Source organism: Mirounga leonina, unplaced genomic scaffold, assembly GCF_011800145.1.
Source record: "Mirounga leonina isolate KUSES-001 unplaced genomic scaffold, KU_Mleo_1.0 Mir_53, whole genome shotgun sequence".
In the NCBI taxonomy this organism is placed as follows: Eukaryota; Metazoa; Chordata; class Mammalia; order Carnivora; family Phocidae; genus Mirounga; species Mirounga leonina.
The window spans coordinates 66,138,162-66,162,371 of NW_023270807.1; the positions used below are offsets into that span (position 1 = coordinate 66,138,162).

Here is a 24,210-nt window from a genome sequence, read left to right on the forward strand (position 1 = left end):
AATATGAAGAGATGGGGTAATAAAGGCCACTGAGGCAGGAAATCTCAGGACGACACAGGGAACAATCAATAGTTTAATGGTACAGTGTAAATGAAAGACTGTAGGGATAAAGAAAAGTTCTAAAGGCGGTTGGAGCTATATCTGTTATGACCTTGAAAGCCCAATAAGGAACTAGAGCTTTAGTCTGTAAGCAAAGAGGAACTATCTCAAAGTTCTTGAACAGGAGCTGTGTAATTATTCAGAAGGTCCAAAGTGGATGGAAGAGAAATAGACTATTTGCGAGGAGACAAGGTGAGAGGCTAGTACCATCCTTCAAGAAAGAGATAACAAAGGCCCGAACTAGGAATGAGGCACCAGGGATGGAAATGGACAAATGGAGGAGAGATTTTAGAGGTGAAACTGACGAGACTAGGCAAGGTCTACATATACAGTGCAAGGGTCTGCAAGGGGTAAAAGAACTTTCTAGGCTGAGAGGAGGGTGATGCCATAACTAAAATAGACACTAAAGCAGCAGCGAACCAACTAGGAGAAAACCGAGCCCTAGTCATACTGAGTTTTAGCACAGGTGGATACTCAGGTGACAAGATCAGAAATAAAATCTGTTAATCTATGCTTTCAGAATAAACTATATAATTTTGTGAAAAAAGAGTTGAAATTAATCTTCAATAAAAGATTCTGATCGATGATTCAAACATGATCAGGAACTCAAAAATAACTCACATCGGTTATATTAAGTACATAGCAAATTAATATCTAAAACCATTTATGAAGAAGGTTTTGAACTGGAACGACCTCATGTACCCACGTAAAAATGTGCTGATTCATGGTTAGTAGTAAAGTGGATAGGTGGAAGTCTTTGAGAACAGTTCAAAATTATGAGGTGACATGCATCTATTGAAAGGGTAAGTCCATCTTTGTGGTCACTGTCATTTGGGTCCAATTTAACTTCAGTGTCATAGCAAGAGATGGTCAAGTCAGACAGCAAGGGGTACTAACTAATGTCCTTGTGTATTCATCGCTTTCCATAACAAATACTTCTCCTCAATTAGTAAAACCGAGTCGACCTAGATTTATCCCTACCATATCCCTAGAATCTCCAAAAGCCTAAGAAATAATGATCACGAAACCACTTTTTTGAGGAGCGTTGGGGAATAAAATTTCCAATTATAAACTCATGGGTATAACAACTATCCAGTAACCATGTTTTCTCACAAACAAACCAAAAAGATCTCATCAACATAAACTAACATGACAATAATGCAAAGATAACTAGAATTTGACATTAATAAATGCTTGTTACATGTGTACTGAAAAAAAAGTAAAATCAAACATTTGATTTGTTAATATTGATAACATTTATTGATAATATTGATAACAACATTCTATTTACTGGATGCAATGTCATTATTTCAACTTAGCTCTTAAGGAAAAAAAACAATGAGAACTCAATCTTTAATTATTAATGTTTTTACTAACAATGAGCAATATGAAAAACAAAATGGATTAAAAGATACTTATTTCACATATGACTATTCCATTAAGATTATGCCAATCATTCATTGAAAACCACACTGACATTTTAGAGCTATGCATAAATATAATGGAAGAACATACACAAAATATTAATAATGTTAATCTTTTAATTGTAGGCTTATGGGTGATTTTATTTCCTTCCCTTTTGCTTATATGTGTTTTCAGAATTTTCTACAATTAATGTTTATAATAATTGCACTAAGAGGAAAAGATATTTTTTAAGAGAAGGTAAAAATCATATGGATCAATTTAAAAGAAACATACTTACCAGATCTCTGTGAAGCACCCAATTTGCATGGAGGTAATGGATACCATCAAGAATCTGGTAAAGTAATGATTTAACCATAGATCTTGGCAACTGCATGGGCTTTTTATTTGCTTTTGATGCACGGTGAAACTTAATAATATGCTAAAAATTAAAAAAAATAAAACATACTAAATTATATATAGTATTTGCTAATATCTATATCAATAAAACACAAGTCTGCAATAAACTCTCTATGTTTAAAAATTACTTATTAAAGGCCAATAATGATGCAAAGAAAAATAATTTGAATAATAAGGTCAACCAAATGGAACCTATATTGGCGGTGAATGTGACAATGTTACTGAGGGTATGATGACTAGATTTACTGAAACCATTAAGATTTTCATTAAATAAGACCGAAAGGTAAAAAGCATTGATGTTTAAAAGCCTGCATAAAAATTGTACTAGTTGTATTTTCTATTGACAGAATGAAAGACTAAAAAAAAGAAGAAAAGACCCTGTAAATCTTTACTGTTTTTTGTTTTGTTTTGTTTTGTTTTGTTTTTTAAGGAAACTCCATGCCATACATGGGGCTGGAACTCACGACCTTGAGATCAAGAGTCGTGTGCTCTACCAACTGAGCCAGCCATGCGCCCCTATATCTTTATGATACTATAAAAAGTTAGCACTTAGAGCATTTGTGTAATGTCATTGACTATGTGGACATTTGAATTATTGGAAAGTTCTACCTTGTTTTGGCACAGAATGAAATTAAGATACATTCCTAGTAGTTAATATTAAATAGGAAATCACTAGAAAGGAGGAGGGAGAGAAAATTGGGGCATTCAATCCCATTGAAATAAATATAACTGCATCAACATATTCAAATTTTTATGTCCACATGTTATTTTGTAGGTCATGAAAACATTATAATGATAGGGAAGAAATGCTACCTGAACCCCAAACCTGCACCTCCATCTCCACCTCACCCCTATGCAAAACATGACATAAGGGTATTAAAGGCCATTTAAACCCCTATTAAACAACACTGTTAACATTGCTCTACTAACTTTAAAATGGCCAAACGGTAGGGAAACATTTTAAGCTATTTACATAGCTTTCTTGCTTTTTTATAAACTGTTCAACAATATGTACTTTATTTAAAGAACTAATAGAAAATTAGGGTTTATACTGTAGCATCAGTGTCCCCCCCAAAAATATATAGTAGGAGCTACACATATATAACCTTCAACTTTTTACAGCCACATCAAAAGAAAAAAAAAAAAACAGCTAAAATTGATGTACTATATTTTAATTAACCCAGTATATTCAAAATATTATCATTTCAACATATAACATATTAATGAGGTATTTTACATTTTTTTCCTACTAAGTCTTCAAAAATCAGTGTGTATCTTATATTTATGATGCATCTCAATTTAGACCAGCTACACTTCAAGTGCTCAATGGGCACACGCAGCTGGGGGCCACCATGTTACAAAAAACACAGTTCTACAGGACCTGACTAGTCCAATGCACTACATGTTCTTTCGTCACATCACTGACGTTCAAAGTGAAGTGCACACGTTATCAAATAAACCTTGGCAGAAATATAAAAGATACAGAGAAATGGGGAAAACATAATTTTTATGAATATCCATGAGAGAAATTCATTGGACATTCTTGTCAATATGCTATAATAGCATAAATTCTGAAAGTTCCTTCAAGACCTGTAAGTCTGTTAAAGTTACTCCTAAACAGATGTGCCGTATATATAGATGACACACCAAACTATGTTAAGTCAAAACTTAACTATCAAAAACGTGGACTTACTGCCAAGTTTGAATTTTTGTACTTTTAGCAACTCCTTGGATAAAATGCTTAAATACCCTGATTTCTAACTTAAAAATTTTGGAATTAGAATTTTTGGCTAATATTTGTAAAACTATATATGTACTTCCATTTGGTGGAGTCAGTTTTAATTGGAAAAATGCTGCAAGAGACGGACCTTAACTTAGAAAGGGAAATTATTCACAAGTACATAATTGGTGAAAGTTGAACTACTGTGTGTACCACAAAGGAAAGCAATTTTCACTACACATTACCGGTAAACGGTCATTGATGATTTGCATAAAATTACAATCTCACACACATTACCACTTTCTGAAGTGAAATTTCTGAATGTTACAAATACCATCTTCTCAGGATATGACAGTGTTTATTGCTCGAGTTCTTTTAAATCTGCATTTGCATTTAATATTTATTTTAAACTCTGGTCAACAAAGCAAATTTTCCTTTACGCGCATTAGCAATATGCAGTGCGTATATACAACTGTTTCTCTGTACCTAGAGGAAAGGGTCCCAAAAATAAAGCGAGTTTAGACTTACCCACAAATCATGCTCTGCATAATCAAAGAGCAGCCACACCTTCCTGTCACTGTGAGAAAGGAACACCTTCTGCAAGGCGATCACGTTAGGGTGATTCAATTCTCGCAAAAGCTGAATGCAAGAGGAAGAGAGGGGTCACTCTCCTGTTCGCAAGCAGGGGGAAATGATGCACTTTCTAGTGAAATTTTTGAAAATTTAGACAATCCAGATAAGCAAAATAAAATTTAAAAAAATACCCCTACTCCAAGATAAGCTCTGCCCCATCTTGGTGGATACCCTTCCAAATTCTTTTTCCACATGTATGTGAGTGTTTGCAAAACGGGATCATTTTAAACAGTAAAATGTAAAATGGTAAACAAAAGTAAATATTGTATCATGAAGTAATTAAATATAATTTAGAGTGTGCTTATTTTTTTTTACTATTGGGGAGCAGGAATCACGTATTCATTCTGTTTTTTTCTACCCTAGCACAGGAGGTGTTCAGTAAATATTTGACAAAAAAAGGAAAGAGATATAACAGTCCCCACACTTATCCATGCCTAAAGCATGTCGTTGAGGTTTTTTAGAAAAACAGTGAGTATAAGGTAATGTCTCTCATACCCACTGATTAAAAAAAAAAAAAATTGGTGTGGAGAAGAGGTCCCATAAATAGAGAGTAAGGAAGAGGCCCTCACAGAGTAGAAGCTGAACCCTGATAGTAAGAAGGAAATCATAAAAAGATAAACCAGATCCACAAGTGAAACCTTAGCACTTGGCACATAACAGGCAGCTGCTTGATAAATTATTTAGCAACAACAACTTTCACTGTTCGAGGGGAAAGCCTTATAAACATGCCTGCCTCAGGCGGTCCTTAACCAGCATTCAAATTTAACACTAACATGCTCAATTTGATATTTTGAATGTCTTTTAAACGTAAAACTCTGTGGGAGACACAAAACGGAAGAGGGAACAAAATTTCTACTGAATACTTTCTGTGTGTAGGATGATCATATATACACGTTTTTCTCTCGTTAAATCCTTATAACAACCCTATGATGCACATGGAAACTGAAGTCCAGTGTTATAAAAATAACTTGACCAAAACCAAACACCTAGAAAGAGAAGCGGTTTGGATTTAAAGAGATCTGCCCAGTTCCAAAGTCCATGCTTTGTCCACTATGGCTAAAGTCCTTGTCTGCAATTCCTACAGTGTAAGGGGCAAGACAGACCTACAAATTGATCAATGAGGCAAGAGAAAAATGAATTGCTCCCCCATTCTAATAACTTTTATTATTTTTTCCTAATAATTTTAAATGAGTAAAGTATACCTTCAGTGCCTGTGCTGGAATCCTAAAAAAAAAATCATGTGAATTCCATCTCTGGAACTTTTATAAATTTCTTCGCAGTTGCCGAATTCTTCACTACTTTCAATGTTGTTTCCCAGTCCTTCAATTCTCTCATTTTGGCTCTGTACTTCAGCTTTTTCTCTTGACCTGCACTTTGACCACCTTGCTGGAAGGTGGTGCTCTACCAGCTATAATCTGGGCATGGTTCCCGGATATGACTCCCTGGGCTCTCCCTCAAACCACATGCCCTGGGACACAGCTAAGAAGCAAGAGTTAGGATGGGCTGGGCTGCCCAGAGACAGCCTTCTACTTTACGCAGTCTGCCTCAGGGTTCTATCCACATTTCCTACTGGATCTAGGTGGGAAAGAAGAGCTGGAAAGAAATGTCTAGAGAAGATATAATAGTCCTACTCCCTTGGTGGGGACGGCAGGAGGGGGGCCACTAGGTGGGTGCTCAGCTATCGGCCGCTCTCTCTGCTCCCACTGCCTAAGAAAGGTGAAACAATCCTGCTTCTTGCTTCAGATGCAAATGTTAGACATAATATGCTCCTAATTAGTGACAGAATCAGAGAAAGTGGGGGGAGGGATGCAGAGCTATATCCAGACAGTTTTCCTGTTTTTGAATGGTTAAGGCTCCCAGACTCAGTAGCTTAATATATTTAATGACCCTATTTGCCATGGTCAACCTTCGAGCATTTGGACCCTGGTAAGAGGCCTCACTGCAGGTGCAATGTCTTGTCACCCTCTCTTTCTGACTCTTGGTATTAATGAACTAAGAGAGTTTGGCTTTATTAAATCTCTACCCAGAATACGTTCTCTTTGTTGCCTGCAGTGGAAGGGAGGTGAAACTCACTTCTTCATCTAAACCAGGCTCTGACTTGTCTGGGGGAGGGGATGTCACATGTAGCAATATTTCAATCAGTATCTCTAAAAAGCTGTTTTCTGTGGCTACAAATTGATGATCCCTCTACAATGAAACCACTTTAACTCCCATGTTTAAACATTATTTTGAATAGGTAATACATTTACATGGTCCAAAAATCAAAAGTACATAAAAGGATATAATACATTGAGATGTCTCATTACCACGCCTGCCCCTGGTGACCTTAGTCCTCCTTATCTGCTAGAACTAACAACTTTTATTAGTTAATCCTTCCAGTGTTTCTTTATGCAAATAAAAGCAAATATGACTATATATTTTTATCTGTCCTTATTTACTCAAAAGATAGCACTTGTTTTCAATACAATCTATCCTAGAAATTCTCTCCAGTATCAGTATACAATTTTAGTAGGTAGAAATCTTTCTCTTTTTTTATTACAGCAGCAATGTATTTCTAGGTCTTTTCCTTTCTATGTTCCATTTTTTTTTATTGTGGTAAAATATACATAAGTTTACCATTTTAACCATTTTTAAGTGTACAGTTATCCTTTGATACTCGTTTTGCAGAAATATCTCACTTGTACTAACATGAAGCTGTTACAGTCTTTATTCATTCAAGTAAAGCAAGGGATAAGACAAATGCCAAATAATGGGGAGCCCTGTAAGCCATGCAGAGTGTCACCAGCAAGGCTCTCTAGTATCACTGAAAGTTTGCTGGGCAGAGGGGGTTAGTGGAGAAGCCAGCTGATATTAAAGGTCCCACACTTTGAATATCTTCTGTGCATGTCTCACGGTCAGGTCACCGAACGAGGAAGTTTGAGGGTGATGGAGTTTAAGATGACGCTCAGATTTGACTTCACGGAATCATCTGTACTTTATGTGTATTTATATTAGTATATTTTTATACTGCTTTGACTGTTTATAACTGCCCCCATTAAACCTTGAGAACAATTTTTAATTTATCCCTGTATCCCCAGGGACTAACGCAGAGCCTGGCCCATAGAAGAAGCCCTGTTTTTAGTGATCTCATCTAGTTTGAGGGCTTTAAATGTCACCGACGTGCATGAACTCCCCAATGTTCATCTTTAGCCCGCACATCTTCCCTGAACTCCCGCAATGTGTATCCAACTGCATCAGCATCTCTACTTGAATGTCTAAGGGCCCAAACTGAAGGGGTGATCTCCACCTCCCCTGCCCTCTACCTCAATTGCTCTTCCTCCGGCTCAGTTCATAGCAACCTCATCATTCCAGTTACTCAGGTAAACAACTTCATCTACTTTAACTCAACTCACAATATCACCTTCTCAGTGAGTCTTTCCTGCCTCCTCTATTTGAAATTGTAACCTCCCTCTGCACCTTTATTTTTCTGCAAAGCACTATCACTGTCAAATGTATTATGCCTCTATTTCCCTTATCTATAATTCTGAAGAGCTCAGAAAACAAAGCTTTCTAGGAACTCATGTAGGAAAAAAAAAATTTAACCTCAGTGGAAAAAAAAATACACTGTCAAGGGCACATCCTTTCAGGTTATCAGATTCTAATTCTATGGAAGCTATTTTCAACTCTGTACATTATAGATAACTGATAACAATGCAGGATAATTCTTGTCTATACACATGCAAACTGTCCTGTCCAGAAGAGGTTCACTGACTTCCTTCTCCTGTTATGGAAGAGGTGAGTTTTGCCTCAATTTGCCCATCATTTTAATATTCCTGATCTATAAATATGTCTGTTCTAAGGATTCTCCTTTGAATGGGCTATACCATCTATTGGGTTCCTTCATTTAATAAGTTAAATAAAATCTTCAAAATGCATTCATTTCATCTCTGTATCACATCATAATTTTATCTTTTTTGGAAATTATCCTTTGATACTCATTTTGCAGAAATATCTCACTTGCACTAACATGAAGCTGTCATAGTCTTTATCCATCCCAGTGTGAATGATCATACTTCGATACTGAAGAATATTAAAAGGTTTGATTACTGCTTCCCTGGGTGTTAGGTAACATAATATATACACCATATTATCTTTCTAAAATCTTCTTAAAATTTTTGAATCTAAAACACATCTGGTTGGGCGCCTGGGTGGCTCAGTTGGTTAAGCGACTGCCTTCGGCTCAGGTCATGATCCTGGAGTCCCTGGATCGAGTCCTGCATCGGGCTCCCTGCTCGGCAGGGAGTCTGCTTCTCCCTCTGACCCTCCCCCCTCTCATGTGCTCTCTCTCTCTCATTCTCTCTCTCTCAAATAAATAAATAAAAAATAAAAAATCTTTAAAACACATCTGGTTCCCAAAGCTTCATTTAAGGAATTGGGGACCTAGGTATTGTTTATTTATTTTATCTTGTTTATTGTCTGTTTCTCTCCATTAACACATAAGCTCCATGAAGGCAAAGTTTTTGCTGGTTTTATACCCCCATGCTTAAAATGGTGCCTGGCACATGGTAAGCACTCCATAAATATTTGTCAAAAGAATTAAATCTACTGAACTTATCTAGTTCTTACAAAACAAATCAGTAAAGAGCTTGGAATATTATAAAACTTTGGTATCCTTCCAAAAGGTGTTTTGAACGATTTTGCTTTTAATAAACTGAATAGACTACGTCTAAAGTAGTTTTTCTAAAGATACTGACTTTCTGCAAGCTACATCTATTTTAAGCTTAAAAAGGAATAGTTCTCTCAACTAGCACCCACACTACCAGAAGCAGAAGAGAGCTGCCTTGATGTGAAGAGCAGAAACATAGCTCAGGGTGAGGTATTTCACCTGTGCAGAACCTGAAATGGAAAAGGGCGCTGTGAGGGTGTTTCCTGAAAGGGCTGTGAATGAAATAAGCACTACAAAATTCTGAAGAAAATGCGCACAGGAGAAGGGGACCCGGGGGGACACACCTGAGGAACAAAACAGATGAGTCACTGATTACTTTCAAGGCTAGTTTACTAACACAATGCTAGACCCTAAACAGATGCCACACAAGAGTGTATTCTCTACCCCAATTTACTGAAGCAGACAAATGAAAAAAAAGGAAATTTCTCTACCACTATTTACTGAAGAAACAAATGAACAAAAACAGCAAACATAAATGTCTGATAATAAGAAATATTATTCACTGACAAGTGAATTACAGTATATCCACATATTGTAGCCTCATGCGCATATACCAAGAGTTTTTTTTTTTTAAAGATTTTATTTATTTATTCATGAGAGACAGAGAGAGAGAGAGAGGTAGAGGGAGAAGCAGGCTCCCAAGGAGCAGGGAGCCCGATGCGGGACTCGATCCCAGGATGCTGGGATCATGACCTGAGCCGAAGGCAGACGCTTAACCATCTGAGCCACCCAGGTGCCCTATACCAAGAGTTTATTTTTTTTAAAGATTTATTTATTTATTTGAGAGAGCGAAAATGAGAGAGAGAGATAGAGTACATGAGAGGGGGGAGGGTCAGAGGGAGAAGCAGACCCTCCGCTGAGCAGGGAGCCCGATGGGGGACTCGATCCCGGGACTCCAGGATCATGACCTGAGCCGAAGGCAGTCGCTTAACCAACTGAGCCACTCAGGCACCCCCCAAGAGTTTTTAAATACATGAGAAAAGACTTATAATATTGTGATGTAGTAGAAAAAGCTGCAAAGTATTAAATGTCTGTAAAATAGGAAACACATCAAAACATTAACATAGTTATCTTTGGGTGGTGGGATTAGGTGTGATTTTTTAGTTCTATTTTTCTATTTTACAAGTTTTCTATAATGAGCTCTTATAATTTAAAAACTTACTCTTATCATTTAAAAACTCACACACATGTACACACACACACCCAAAAGACAGTTCTTTCTCTCCAGAAAGATATCTCCTGCTAAGATAAGATACTATCAAACTATCACGGTTCCTTACGTGATTGATCTGAAAAGGGACCCGAAGAAAGGGGACAGTTGTACTTGTACTTTCCTTCATTCTTGGCAATATCAGATTTTACCAATGGACTTGAATCTCTTGTCACACAAATATTTGTTCAACATGACATCATGCAACTATAGATATGCTTTAATCATATCTAAACAACAGTTAAGTATAATGTGATTTTCCTGTGAAAATCCTACACTAAATGATAGCATCTCCTGTGCAGATACTTAGAGTACTAACATAATCTCAAAGGAGCCTAATGAAGAATGTGCAATGAACATCCCAAGATTTTACCTGATCTTCAAGGGCATCTAAGTGACCATAAAGAGTATCTACTTTTCACTATCCTAAACATATAATTCAAAGTTACAATCCTAATCTTTTTTCTCGAAGGCACTATTTAGGATCCTGACTCACTTTGGGGAAGCTTGGGCTAGACTACCAATTACAGAACCCATTCTAATTTTTATACATACATCTTTCTTCCCCTCTTACCCCTCTTTCTGCTCTCCAAGTCTCTGATGCCCCCCTCCCATGGGTTCCAGATTCCTCTTTTAGGGTATCTGAATGGAAAGGGTCCTCTTATACTTCAATGACTCATTTATCTCAAAGTAAATTCAATTTTCTATTCTTTTTTTTTAAGAGAGTGAGAGAGAGAGAGGTGGGCGAGAGGCAGACAGAGAGAGAGAGAGAATCTTAAGCAGGCTCCACACTCCGTGCAGAGTCTGACGCAGGGCCTGAACTCACGACCCTGAGATCATAACCTGAGCCGAAATCAAGAATCGGACACTTAACCGAGTGAGCCACCCAGGCGCCCTCAGTTTTCTATTCTTATTTGATCTGTTGAAAGTAACTGCAGGAAAAAAAGAAAGAAAGAAAGAAAGAAAGTAACTGTAGGATTCATTTGACTATCAATCTTTCCCATGGTGAAAATGCCTTTACTTTAGGAAGCACTGAGTTACATCATTTTTTAAAGTGTATGACCCCCTCCCACCCACCCCCACATACACAAAAGGAAGACAAATGAAGCAGGGGTTTTTTTTAATTTTTTTATTCTTATATTATCCCCATTCATTACATCATTAGTTTTAGATGTAGTGTTCCATGATTCATTGTTTGTGCACAACACCCAGTGCTCCATGCAGAATGTGCCCTCCTCAATACCCACCACCAGGCTAACCCATCCTCCCACCCCCCTCCCCTCTAGAACCCTGTTTGTTTTTCAGAGTCCATCGTCTCTCATGGTTCGTCTACCCCTCCGATTTTCCCCGCTTCATTCTTCCCCTCCCGCTACCTTCTTCTTCTTTTTTTTTTTTCTTAACATATATTGCATTATTTGTTTCAGAGGTACAGATCTGTGATTCAACAGTCTCACACAATTCACAGTGCTCACCATAGCACATACCCTCCCCAGTGTCTATCACCCAGTCACCCCATCCCTCCCACCCCACCCCCCCCACTCCAGCAACCCTCAGTTTGTTTCCTGCGATTAAGAATTCCTCATATCAGTGAGGTCATATGATACATGTCTTTCTCTGTTTGACTTATTTCGCTCAACATAATACCCTCCAGTTCCATCCACGTCGTGAAGCAGTTTATTTTATGGCAAAGAGGGGACTCAGCTAATTCCAAAATGCTGCAGTATTCCTAAACGGCAAGCTAAGAATTAGCGTTTAGAAATCTGCCACTTCCACATCTGTGACAGCAGCCCTTTGGGAAGCTGGTCTTTGCAAGCACATAGATACATTATAACCTCCCAGCAGGTGGCACTCATACTCTGAAAAGGGGTCTATAAAACAGTAACCCAGCTCTGGCTCAAGGTGGCCCTAAATTATTTTGCTTTATTTTACTTTAGGGACACTGCTTAGGTACCAGTCATAAGCTTCAGGGAGGTCAATGCTCCGACTGCCCCAAAGGAGAGGCGACAGTGAAGCAGCACGCATAATGCAAAAAGTACAGATTGTAGAATTCCCAGATCTGAGTTTCAGTCCTGACTTACTAGCTGCATGACATAAAGCAAGTTGATTTCAAAACCCCTCTGGGCCTCATGGAATAATGAATATCTACTGCCAAACACAAACACAGGGTCTGTAAGAATTAAATGAATATAAGTACATTGACTATGTAACACAATGCATAGGACATATTAAGTGCTTGATAAATTATAGTTATTACTCTTATTAATTAACTCTTATTAACAAGAATGTGATGTGGACTAAATGACATAATATATGCAGAATGCCTGGCATACTGTAAGTTCTTGATGAATAATAGCTATTATTGCCCACATACATGAGTGGAAGAGACCAACCACTCTGGACAGTCGGAGAACCTGTTAAAGGGAGATGTGCTGCTGGGGCGCCTGGGTGGCTCAGTTGGTTAAGCATCTGCCTTTGGTTCAGGTCATGATCCCAGGGTCCTGAGATCAAGCCCCGCTCCCTGCTCAGCAGGGAGTCCGCTTCTCCCTCTCCTGCTGCCCCTCCCCCTGGTTGTGCTCTCTCTCTTTCAAATAAATAAGTAAATTCTTAAAAAAAAAAAAAGGAGATGTGCTGTGATGGGGAATGCCATAGCATTTCCTTACCAAATTCCTGAAACTCCCCTGGTACGATCTATAATAATACCATAGCTATAGGAAAGTTACTTTCCTTTCCATTTTGTAGCAATCTGGTTTCCTTTTCTCTCTGACCTCAAGTACTACAGGTACTTGAGAGATACTTGAAACCAAATAAGATCTGTAATAAATAAATAAATATCCCCTCAATTATGATAGCTGATATGTTCTTTTTAAACTATGAGTGTTTTTTAAAAAGATTTAATTTATTTATTTGACAGAGAGAGCGAGAGAGCACAAGCAGGGGGAGCGGCAGGCAGAGGGAGCCTGATGCAGGGCTCGATCCCAGGACCCTGGGATCATGACCTAAGTCAAGGCAGATGCTTAACTGATGGAGCCACCCAGGCACCCCTAACTATGAGTGTTTTATAAGCACTCTGAATATACAAAGCTTAAATATGAAAAACAAAACCAATGCAAATCAAAATAAAGAGTTTACAAAGTAAAACCTAAGGAACTGGAATTCTCAAGGGCTTTCTGAGTCAATGAGTGGTAATCAGAAAATCTTTTCTTGTTTCAATGCTCCTGGTTGAAAATCTTCCCTACCTTCACAATTATTGAAACTAAATTTGTCTTTGACTCTGGACATTGTTTTAGAGCCTTGGGGTTTCAATAAATAAACTTCTAACAAATGCTTATTTTCTTCTCATCTATCCTTGTTTTTGTCCTAGAAGCAAAATGAGGAAGGAAAAAAAATCTAATTTAAAACTCCTTAATTAGATCCTTGCTTTAAAAAAAAAAAGTATTGTCTTACTCTCCATAATTCTGTCTCTAGTCCTCTTTTCCTTCTCTATTCTGCAGTCCCTCTTAACATCTTACTCATGTGTCTGAGGTTTAGCTACTACTTTTATGGAGAATCCCAAATCTCTAGCTCTAGCTCTAACCTTGCCCCTAAGCTCTGACGTCAATTTCCAACTATGCATATCTACGTCCACATGAATCTCTCTGTACCTCAAAATCCACAGATCCAAGACTGAACATCACTTGCCGACCTCTCCCTCTTAGTGTGCCCACTATTCCTGCAATTACACTAATATTTCCTAATTACCAAGGTAAGCTCAAAACTTATCATCAATCAGTGTTCAGGCACTGAACAAGTGCTACATACCCTGCCTTTTAAATATCACTCATGAATTCTCACCTTTACACATGGGCCCCTGTCTCTGCCTGGAAAGATCTTCCCTACCCTCTGTCTGATTAATGCCTACTTGCTTTTTTAGAAAGGAGTAGTTTAGGGGCGCCTGCATGGCTCAGTCATTGAGCGTCTGCCTTCGGCTCAAGTCATATCCCAGCATCCTGGGATCGAGCCCCACATCCGGCTCCCTGCTCGGCGGGAGGCCTGCTTCTCCCTCTCCCACTCCCCCTGCTTGTATTCCTGCTCTCTCTATCTCTGTCAAATAAATAAATAAAAACTTTAAAACAAAAAAAAAAGAAAGTAGTAGTTTATCACTGCTTCTAAGAAGTCTTCCCTGAAACTCCTAGTCAGAAGTAGGTATCTCTCTTCTGTTTCCATCCATCCTGTATTTCTTGTTAACACACCACTAATTAAATAAAATTATGATGTAGTTTAATTATCTATCTCCCTTAATAGATTGTAAGGTCCTGGAGTGCAGGGACTGTGTCTTCCATCTCTACATTTCCATTGTCTTGAACAAGCCAGACACACGGTAGGTGTTCAACAAATGCTGGCTGAATTAATGAGTGATGATGTATCACCTATCTCTTCTATTTTTTTAAAAGATTTTTATTTATTTATTTATTTGAGAGAGAGAGAGAGCACAAGCTGGGCGGGGGGGACAGCAGAGGGAGAAGCAAACTCCCTGCCGAGCAGGGAGCCCAACACGGGGCTCGATCCCAGGACCCTGGGATCATGACCTGAGCCGAAGGCAGACGCTTAACTGACTGAGCCACCCAGGCGCCCCTCTCCTATCTCTTTTAATACATCCTATGCACTGACATCAAAATACCTTCCTAAAATAAAAAGTCTGATAACGTTAACTCTCCCATTCAAAATCTTAAATGGCTTCAAAGTTAAAACTCTAAACAGAACATTCAAAACCATCCACCCCAAAGGCTAAATCTATTTTTCCAGAAATAATTTCTGGGGAATGGGGTGCTAGGCGGAGCTAAGACTCAAGATAAAACTGCACTGTAGGGCACCTGGGTGGCTCAGTTGGTTGAGCGACTGCCTTCAGCTCAGGTCATGATCCCAGGGTCCTGGGATCGAGTCCTGCATCGGGCTCCCTGCTCTACGGGGAGCCTGCTTCTCCCTCTCCCACTCCCCCTGCTTGTGTTCCCTCTCTCGCTGTCAAATAAATAAATAAAATCTTTAAAAAAAAAAAAAACTGCACTGTAAATGAGGCAGATGGATAAGATCCAAATTAAGAACCAGTGAGCTTTTAAACTATGAGTGTTTTTAAAAAACACTCCCTGACAAAGGGAGTATCATAACTGCCATAGGTTGTGGCCTTCACCATAAGGATACTCCATATGCCATCATCAGGAATGGGCTCCCAAGGTCTCCACTGCTCAGAATGCTGCCCATTACCCAGTATCTCCCACAAAGCCTTGGCCTAGGACATGCAGATGAGGCAGAAGCATGACAGAAAATACCCAGCAGGTAACAATGATAAAGAAAAAAAAAAAGAAGTCAAAATTCCTTAATAAACCTGAGTGCCTAGCATACTGCGGGCACAGGGAGCCTCAGGTTAGGTTTACGGCGTAATAGAGACCAAAGAGGAGAAGGAGTAAAGAAATAATTTTTAAATTAAAATTATGATGAGGTTATTAAGATATATGCATACACAGCAAACCTAACGTGCTCTGGGAAGTCAGAGAAGGTGCTCCTAAAGCAGCATACTTGTTGGAAAGAGACCTGAGCAGTACAGAGCCTCCACCAGCCAGCAAGTGCACTACCAGCTAGCAGTTACTCTCACTATGGCCGGAAGACGTCAACTCTAAGAACTCCTTCACCATTCATCTTTTAGGAGCACATATCAAATGCAATTCCCACTTTGTTCTAAATTTGCCATGGCAGACTTCTATCACTGTGTAACAGAGATGTGTCTTTTCTTTCCAGATGAATATTTATAAAACCACCTAGCACAGGACCTAGCACAAAGTAGACACTCGGCAGGTTTTGTTGAATGAAAAAACGAAAGCAGCAGGACAGGAATTGGTTTTCAAACACACTGCTTAAATGACATTTATTCCACATAGAAAAAATAATATTTTCAAAACCAAGAAACAAAATTTCTAACAAGGAATTTGGTAAGTCTGAAAATTGAAGTCGGCATTTGATTAGTTAAGCAAATAAAGTAGTAATTTTAGGGACGCCTGGGTGGCTCAGTCGTTAAGCGTCTGCCTTCAGCTCAGGTCATGATCCCAGGGTCCTGGGACCAAGTCCCGTGTCAGGCTCCCTGCTTAGCAGAGAGCCTGCTTTTCCCTCTGCCTGCCACTCTCCCTGCTTGTGTTCCCTCTCTCACTGTCTCTCTCTCTGTCAAATAAATACATAAAATCTTAAAAAAAAAAAGTAGTAATTTTATCCTAAATGGCCATAATAAACCTTATTTTTATTTCAGTGCACTCTCAAGCTATCTGGGTTCACACCTAACCCATACCCTTACAGCTTATACTTCTAAAATATATGGTTTACATTTTCTTTAATAAAAGCAGGCAACCAAGTAGCCCTGAAGGTCATCCCTTACCCACTCCCTCCCTGCCCGCCATCTAGATGGTTCCGGCTGAGGATTTTGAGGGAGAGGGAGAGGGTTTTGCTTTCTGAAGGAACTTGTTTCATCCATGTTGGATGTTCTGCTTTTCAGAATGACTGACATTATCAGTGGTCAGACACCCCTCCCATACAACTACAAGAAATTGCACTCATACTTACAATTTATAGCTAAAGGTTTTGATTAATTATTAATAGCTAAAATACCAATACCAGTAACTCAACGTTTTTCACATCACTATGCTTCCAGAGAAGATAAACACAGTGAAGTCAAGGCTCAAATAAATTAATCATTTATAGCTCCTGAAGACCTCACGGGAATTTAAACAGTAGTAATAAGTAAAGCTACTAAATGATCTGACCAAAATGCAATCCAGGAAATGTCTACTGTATTGTTTCCATTAAACAGAAAATCTACTTCCTTCCTACTCCGCTAAAAAACCTTTGTAGGCATTATAAGCAAACACAGAGGGGGGTGAGTTTCCACAATGAAATAAATGACTTCTTTTATATTAAACATCTACTAGAATTAATAAATCCTAAATATTTCTACTGAGTATTAACTTTACTTTTTTTTTTTTAAGATTTTATTTATTTGACAGAGAAAACAGTGAGAGAGGGAACACAGCAGTGTGGAATGGGAGAGGGAGAAGCAGGCTTCCCACTGAGCAGGGAGCCCGACGCGGGGCTCGATTCCAGGACCCTGGGATCATGACCTGAGCTGAAGACAGATGCTTAACAACTGAGCCACCCAGGGGCCCCTACCTTTACTTTTTTAAAAGAGCTACATTGTGACATATGTGACTTTTATGAAAATATGTTAAAACAATTAGGGGAAAAAAACCCTAGTAATTACTACATTATAATAATGAAAGATAATTCAAAATACTATAACTTTCAATAATATTATGTTTAGCAGAGCACAGATGCAAAAAAGGACATCAACTTTAAAGTAAGCTTTCTTTGAATAATCTTGGAGCTTTGAAATGTCTTCATTCAGCTGCTTGAAAAATACATATAAAATGTCAAATCTCACTAGACTCTCCTCTTTGAAATGTAATTCTCCAACATAAGTTCTGGTCACACTGAAAACAAACATCTGCCAAAGGGAGAAGCTCCTTTTAAGTAAAATTCACAGGGAAAAGGTTGATAAATCTGACAACAAAACTGTCTTGTTCAGAAAATATATCCTAAACAAAGTCAAAAGGCTAACAACAAACGTGGAAAACATCACCAAATTGTAAGACATTAACATTAAAGGGCTAATTTGCTTGATTTATAGGGCTTACAAAAATCATTAAGAAAAAAAACCACTTCGGGGCACCTGGGTGGCTCAGTTGTTAAGCGACTGCCTTCCGCTCAGGTCATGATCCCAGGGTCCTGGGATCGAGCACTGTGTTGGGCTCCCTGCTCAGCGGGAAGCCTGCTTCTCCCTCTCCCTCTGCCTGCCGCTCTGCCTACTTGTGCTCTCTATCTCTCTGTCAAATAAGTAAATAAAATCTTAAAAAAAAAAAAAACCACATCAATAAAACAATGGGCAGAGAATATGAATAGACATTTCACAAAAGGAAATACTAACTAAAATAGTAAAAAATTATATGAAAATATGACTATCTCACAATATAAGAATGCGAACTGAAGCAATGGAGATATCTTTCATCTATGAGATAGGGAAAAATTTCTGAAGGAAATTTTAAAGCTTAAGAGTATCTAAATGGGGGGCGCCTGGGTGGCTCAGTCATTGGGCGTCTGCCTTCAGTTCGGGTCATGATCCCAGGGTCCTGGGATCCAGCACCACATCAGGCTCCCTGCTCCGTGGGAAGCCTGCTTCTCCCTCTCCCACTCCCCCTGCTTGTGTTCCCTCTCTTGCTGTCTCTCTCTCCCTCTGTCAAATAAATAAATAAATAAAATCTTTAAAAAAAAAAAAAAGTATCTAAATGGTATCAATAGGAAACTGGCTGAATAAATTAAAGGCCCATCCCTATGGTGGAAATATTATATAGCCATTAAAAAGAATACAGTAAGAATTAGATCTGAATTGTTGGTATGGAAAGAGTACCAAGAAAAAATGTTAATATAGATAGAACAGAATATAACCTCTTTTGGTACTTTTAAAAGATACAGGGGCGCCTACGTGGCTCAGTCGTCGGTTGAACGTCAGACTCTTGGTTTAACCTCAGGTCTGATCTTGGGGTCGTGGGATCGGCTCCCTGTCAGGCTCCATGCTCAAGGCAAAGGCTGCTTGTCCCTCTTCTTCCCTCTCTGCCCCTCCCCACTCACACGCATATTCTGTTTCTCTAAAATAAATGAATAAAGGGAGCCTGGGTGGCTCAGTCAGTTAAGCGTCTGCCTTCGGCTCAGGTCATGGTCCCAGGGTCCTGGGATCGAGTCCCGCATTGGGCTCCCTGCTCCGCCAGGAAGCCTGCTTCTCCCTCTCCCACTCCCCCTGCTTATGTTCCCTCTCTTGCTCTCTTGCAAAAATAAATAAAATCTTTAAAAAAACAAAATGAATAAAATCTTTGAAAAAATTTTTTTAAAAATAGAAGATATATATGTGCTAATAAACACATAAAAATACATTGGAAAGGCCAAAAGAAGTCATTGTATTTTTATGTCTATATTAGCACATATATAGCTACTTTTGTACAGAAGCACCAGGATGAGAAAGACAGAGGTTTAAAATTTTTCATTTTAAATCTTTCAGTATTTTTTGAATTCCTATTATGCTATATTTCTTCAATATTTCTGAAATGTCAACAGGAGTTACCTGAAGGAACAAATTATGCATAATTTGAATTTGCTACCTCATACTGCTCTGCATTTTTTAAGTTATATTAAGTTATATATTAATTTATAACTTAATATAATATTAAGTTATATATTAATTTTTTAAGTTATAAAACCTACTCTAAGATACGGTATTTCAAACTGCAGCTTATAACCCGTTAATGGATTACGAAATCAGTTTAGTGAGTTGCAACCAGCATTTCTCATCCATCAGGGGAAATCACCTCAATTGGGACTAGAGGAGAAAATAATTGAAAACACCGTGTACCTCATAGGTTATAAGTAAGATAGAGCCAAAGCAAGAGTGGGTCACAGTCAAAAAGAGCTTGAAAACCACTGCTCTTGGATATTATATGTTAATACTACTGAGTCAGGAAAAATCTTAATGACCTTATCATTTCCATTCCAAAGCCAAGAACCATCTTATATTAAACTGAGTTTTTATATGCCAATTCTTAGTACGACCAGCTTGAAAAAAATACTAATAGTTGAAATGGTAATGAAGAAAAAATATAATTTCTGAAAAATCTAAAGAGATGTATTAATAAGATACCTATACAATGTACATGAAGACTTGAATGAATTTTTTTTAATGAGTGAATTTTTAAAAAATGAATCTACATACATTTATTGGGAATAGCCCTACATTTTAAGTTATAAGCATTAATAATCTCTGGAATTGATAAGATCGAAATTAAAGAAGTTTGGTTAAGATTGTTTATCTATTAAGAAATCACCAAAATAACTGACTTTTTAAAAATGCTAGGCTATCTGAGAATTTCAGAATATTGACAGAAGATCACATAGCTTGAATATATATACAAAAGATATTCATGAAGGCATGTATTTTAGGTTCTTTCTGGTGTCAAAGGATGTGTTTATTCTGGTTACAAACACAATCTATTGCCCAATCACCTGTTTGATGAGGGTAGATAAACAACTAAAAAATGATTAGCCAGGATTAGGAACATAGTTTAGTCACCATAAATTAAGTAAAACTGAAGAACTATAGGAGAATGAAATCAAAAGACTTTTTTTCACTAACATGGCAACTAAACCCTATACATTATGCAGTCAGTGCATCCATAGAAAACTTGTTTTTTTTAATGTGACAAACTTTAATTTCATGTATCTTTACTCCTTCCATCTTTTTCTCCCTTTCAGCCATGCCCCATCCTCCACTAACCCTTGCTGGCTTTTTGCTTCCTTTGTTCTCTTCCATTCATGAAGGGATTTACCATTAATGATCTCTCACTCTTCTAAATCCCTATGGCAATTATATTATCCCACTCATTTTGAATTTAACATATGATGACTTATATTATCTACCTTTTTATACATATCCTAATACTTCTATATATAGTTATATACTTATGTTAACTCTTTGTTAAACTATATGGTCATTCCATACGATGAATATAGTAAACACCAATAAATCCTTTTAGTTATATTTTTAAGTTCTCATATAACCTAGAAGTCAAAAGTTGTTCAGGTTATGGGTTCCATGACTAAATAGATTCTGGTAATCCACATACATCCCAGGAGTGTGGGACCATAGGCCAAAACTAATTTTAGAAGCAGTGAGTCCAATAAGTCTTTAAAAAAGAGATAGGTAGAATACTACTCAGCCATGAAAAAAGTGAAATATTGCTATTTGCAATGACATGGATGGAACTAGCAGTATTATGCTAAGCGAAATAAGTCAGTCAGAGAAAAACAATTATCATATGATCTCAGTCATATGTGGAATTTAAGAAACAAAACAGAGGACCATAGGGGAAGAGAGGAAAAAATAAAACAAGATAAAATCAGAGAGGAAGACAAACCATAAGAGACTCTTAATGATAGGAAACAAACTGAGGGTTGCTAGAGGGGAGGGGGGTGGGGGGACGGGATTACAGGGTGCTGGACATTAAGGAGGGCATATGATGTAATGAGCACTGGCTATTACATAAGACTGATGAATCACACTGACTTGTACCCCTGAAAGTAATACATTATATGTCAATTAGTGGAATTTAAATTTTTTAAAAGGTTGGGGAGAGACAGGGAGGGAAGATATTACTGGACATGAACAATGGCAATAAGCATAGAAAGGAAGTCAATAAAAAGAGGGCTGGGCAGAATTAATATGATATGTTAAGGGTAAATGATCCAGGATGGTACAAACCACTGAATAGATAGTGGTGCGATTTTGGGGCGCCTGGGTGGCTCAGTTGTTAAGCATCTGCCTTTGGCTCAGGTCATGATCCCAGGACCTGAGTGGAAGGCAGATGCTTAACCTACTAAGCTACCCAGGCGCCCCGACAGTTATAAAATTTAGAGACAAGGAAAAGCATTACAGCTTTGAGGTTGGGAGAAATGTTGATTTTACTATCAAACATGACTGAGTTTGAGATGTTCGTGGGGCACCTTGATAGCAGTCTTGGATATGTGGATCTGGAACTCGGGAGAGAGTGTGCAATTGGAGACAAAAAACTGAGGTGTCATCAGCACAGGGATAAGATGGCCCCAGAAGTGTTTTGCATGCAAAGGTGAGAAGGGCAATTAGTAGGGAGCACTTTTGGGAAATAAAAACTTTTTTTTTAAGGATTTTATTTATTTGACAGAGAAAGAGAGAGCATGAGCAGGGAGAGGGGCAGAGGGAGAAGGAGAAGTAGGCTCCATGCTCAACAGGGACTCGATCGCAGGACCCTGGGATCATGACTTGAGCCAAAGGCAGACGCTTAACCGACTGAGCCACCCAGGCGCCCTGAAATAAAAACATTTAAGAGTCTGAAAAAGAAACATTTAAGAGAAAGAGGATGACACAAAGACTCAGAATGTGTACTCAGAGGAAAAGCCTTCTTCTCCCTGGAGAGAGGATATTGGTATAAAAACCAGAGGGTTTCCCTCCTCTCAGAAGGGAGAATAGATGATTTCAAGTGTTGAGAGAAGTGTCTATTAGATTTGTAAACATCTATTGGAGGTATTTAGGAAGCTTAGAAAGAACAGTTTTCTCCACTGACACTTCCAAAGGAAAAGTATCACAGCTGTCTTGTTCACTGTTATTTACTGCATGGAGAACAAGGCTGGTTATTTGGTGGGCACACAATAATTTTTTTTTTTTTTAACTAAACTGAAAGTGGAAACAAAGTCAGATTGCAACAAATGCTAGGCTGCCCTTAATAGTTAGTGGTGAGGAGAAACTGACAGGCTATGAATGGGGGCACTAAGGCCTCAGAGAGGTGGTTTTATACTGTTTTGCTTTGTGTGATAGGAGAGTCTTCAATATTTTTAAATATGGAGAGAGAAGAAACCACAGGGCAGGAAGAAAAAGTAAACATCTGCCCAAACTTCATATAAGACCCTTCCCAGAATTATTTGCTAACTTTGGCCCAAATGAATATCTAATTGGTTAAAGATCTGAAATTTTGTTTTAATGAGTAGGAAAAAAACAAAGCAAGCAACACAGGATTATGATCCAGAACAGAACAGCCTCCTTATAAGCGAGCGAGTATGGCGAAATCAGCTACTGAACCACTACAGGTCTTTACCCAGCTTCCTCCCTTCCTTTACTTCTAACTCACAAATTCTTTAAAGGTGTCCCTATAGCGGGGCAACAAGACCTCGTGGGAGTCAGAGTTTGGTACAGGTGCAGTGGTAAGAAGGGGGAACTTAGGGAATAGGGAAGGAAGAAGGAGCTGAAAGAACCTTCAGGAAGGCTATTCTTAAATCAGGAAATACATAGTTTCAGTTGTCAATTTAGTGATATGGTAAGATCCACATCGTTTTAAAAAAGAAGAAGGAGGAGGAGAAGAAGAGGAAAAGAAAAAAAAAAGAAAAAGAAAGAAAAACTATGATGTCACATAAAACTTCCATGGTTCAGAACACCTCAAATCTACATCTATGGCATCTATTAAATGTGAGCATTTTGGGGGGTGCCTGGGTGGCTCAGTCGTTAAGCGTCTGCCTTCAGCTCAGGTCACGATCCCAGGGTCCTGGGATGGAGACCCGCATCGGGCTCCCTGCTCTGCGGGAAGCCTGCTTCTCCCTCTCCCACTCCCCCTGCTTGTGTTCCCTCTCTCGCTGTGTCTCTCTCTGTCAAAAAAAAAAAAAAAAAAAAAAAAAGTGAGCGTTCTTTAAAAGATCTGATCAAACAAAAAAATGGTCAGCAGTTTCTCTTATCCTAAACCTATTTCTGAAAACATCAACATAGAGTTCCTTGACCTGATTCTCCAGCTTTCTCACTGGCTGGCCTCTGGCTTGTATTCTACCTTAAGCCACACCAACCCACTTTCAGGCTGCCCAATACCCCATGCTGCCTCACACCACAGCTGGTTCACTGCCACAAAGGCCTTGACCCCAACCTGCAAATACTGAGACACTCACCTTCAAGATCCAGCTCCACATCCTGGCCTTTCCTTGATAGCCCCTTTTTACCTTTCTCTGCCCACCATCCGCCCTCACTCAAAATATAATTGACCACTTCTCCACTGGTACCCTACTGTACCCACTTACTTTTATCATACCCACCTTTAAGATCTGACTATTCTGGTTGTTTGATTGCCTACCTGGAAAGACTGCCACCTTTCTCGTTCATCTCATTCCCCAGAGCCTAGAACAGAACCTGACACATGTAAATTCTAAGCAAAGTGAAATATAAAAGATTGTGGCCAACAATTTTGGAAATACAAAATTCAATGCTCTCCACCAAAGCAATACTCTACCTAGATGTCTACAGCTTTGCCAACCATCTACAACACCATTAGAGCGACTGAACCCCAGAAATAAGCAATCACAAACAAAACCATTTCCAAATAGAGATAAATGTAG

The 24,210-nt window shown here is 38.5% G+C and overlaps 1 protein-coding gene across 5 annotated transcripts in view; it reads right to left on the bottom strand.

Moving 5' to 3' along the window:
* The window catches only part of CDK19 (cyclin dependent kinase 19), a 175,173-nt gene that overhangs the window by 46,568 nt on the left and 104,395 nt on the right, over nucleotides 1–24,210 (bottom strand). For 4 of the 5 annotated variants that reach the window (XM_034991826.1, XM_034991821.1, XM_034991825.1 and 1 more), the window contains 2 exons: nucleotides 4,169–4,279; nucleotides 1,802–1,942 (listed from right to left, as the gene is read on the bottom strand). The exons of the other annotated variant lie outside the window; for it this stretch is intronic. In XM_034991826.1, the coding sequence (XP_034847717.1) occupies nucleotides 1,802–1,942; nucleotides 4,169–4,279 (252 nt within the window). The remainder of the gene's footprint in view (nucleotides 1–1,801; nucleotides 1,943–4,168; nucleotides 4,280–24,210) is intronic. 5 annotated transcript variants of the gene reach the window in all.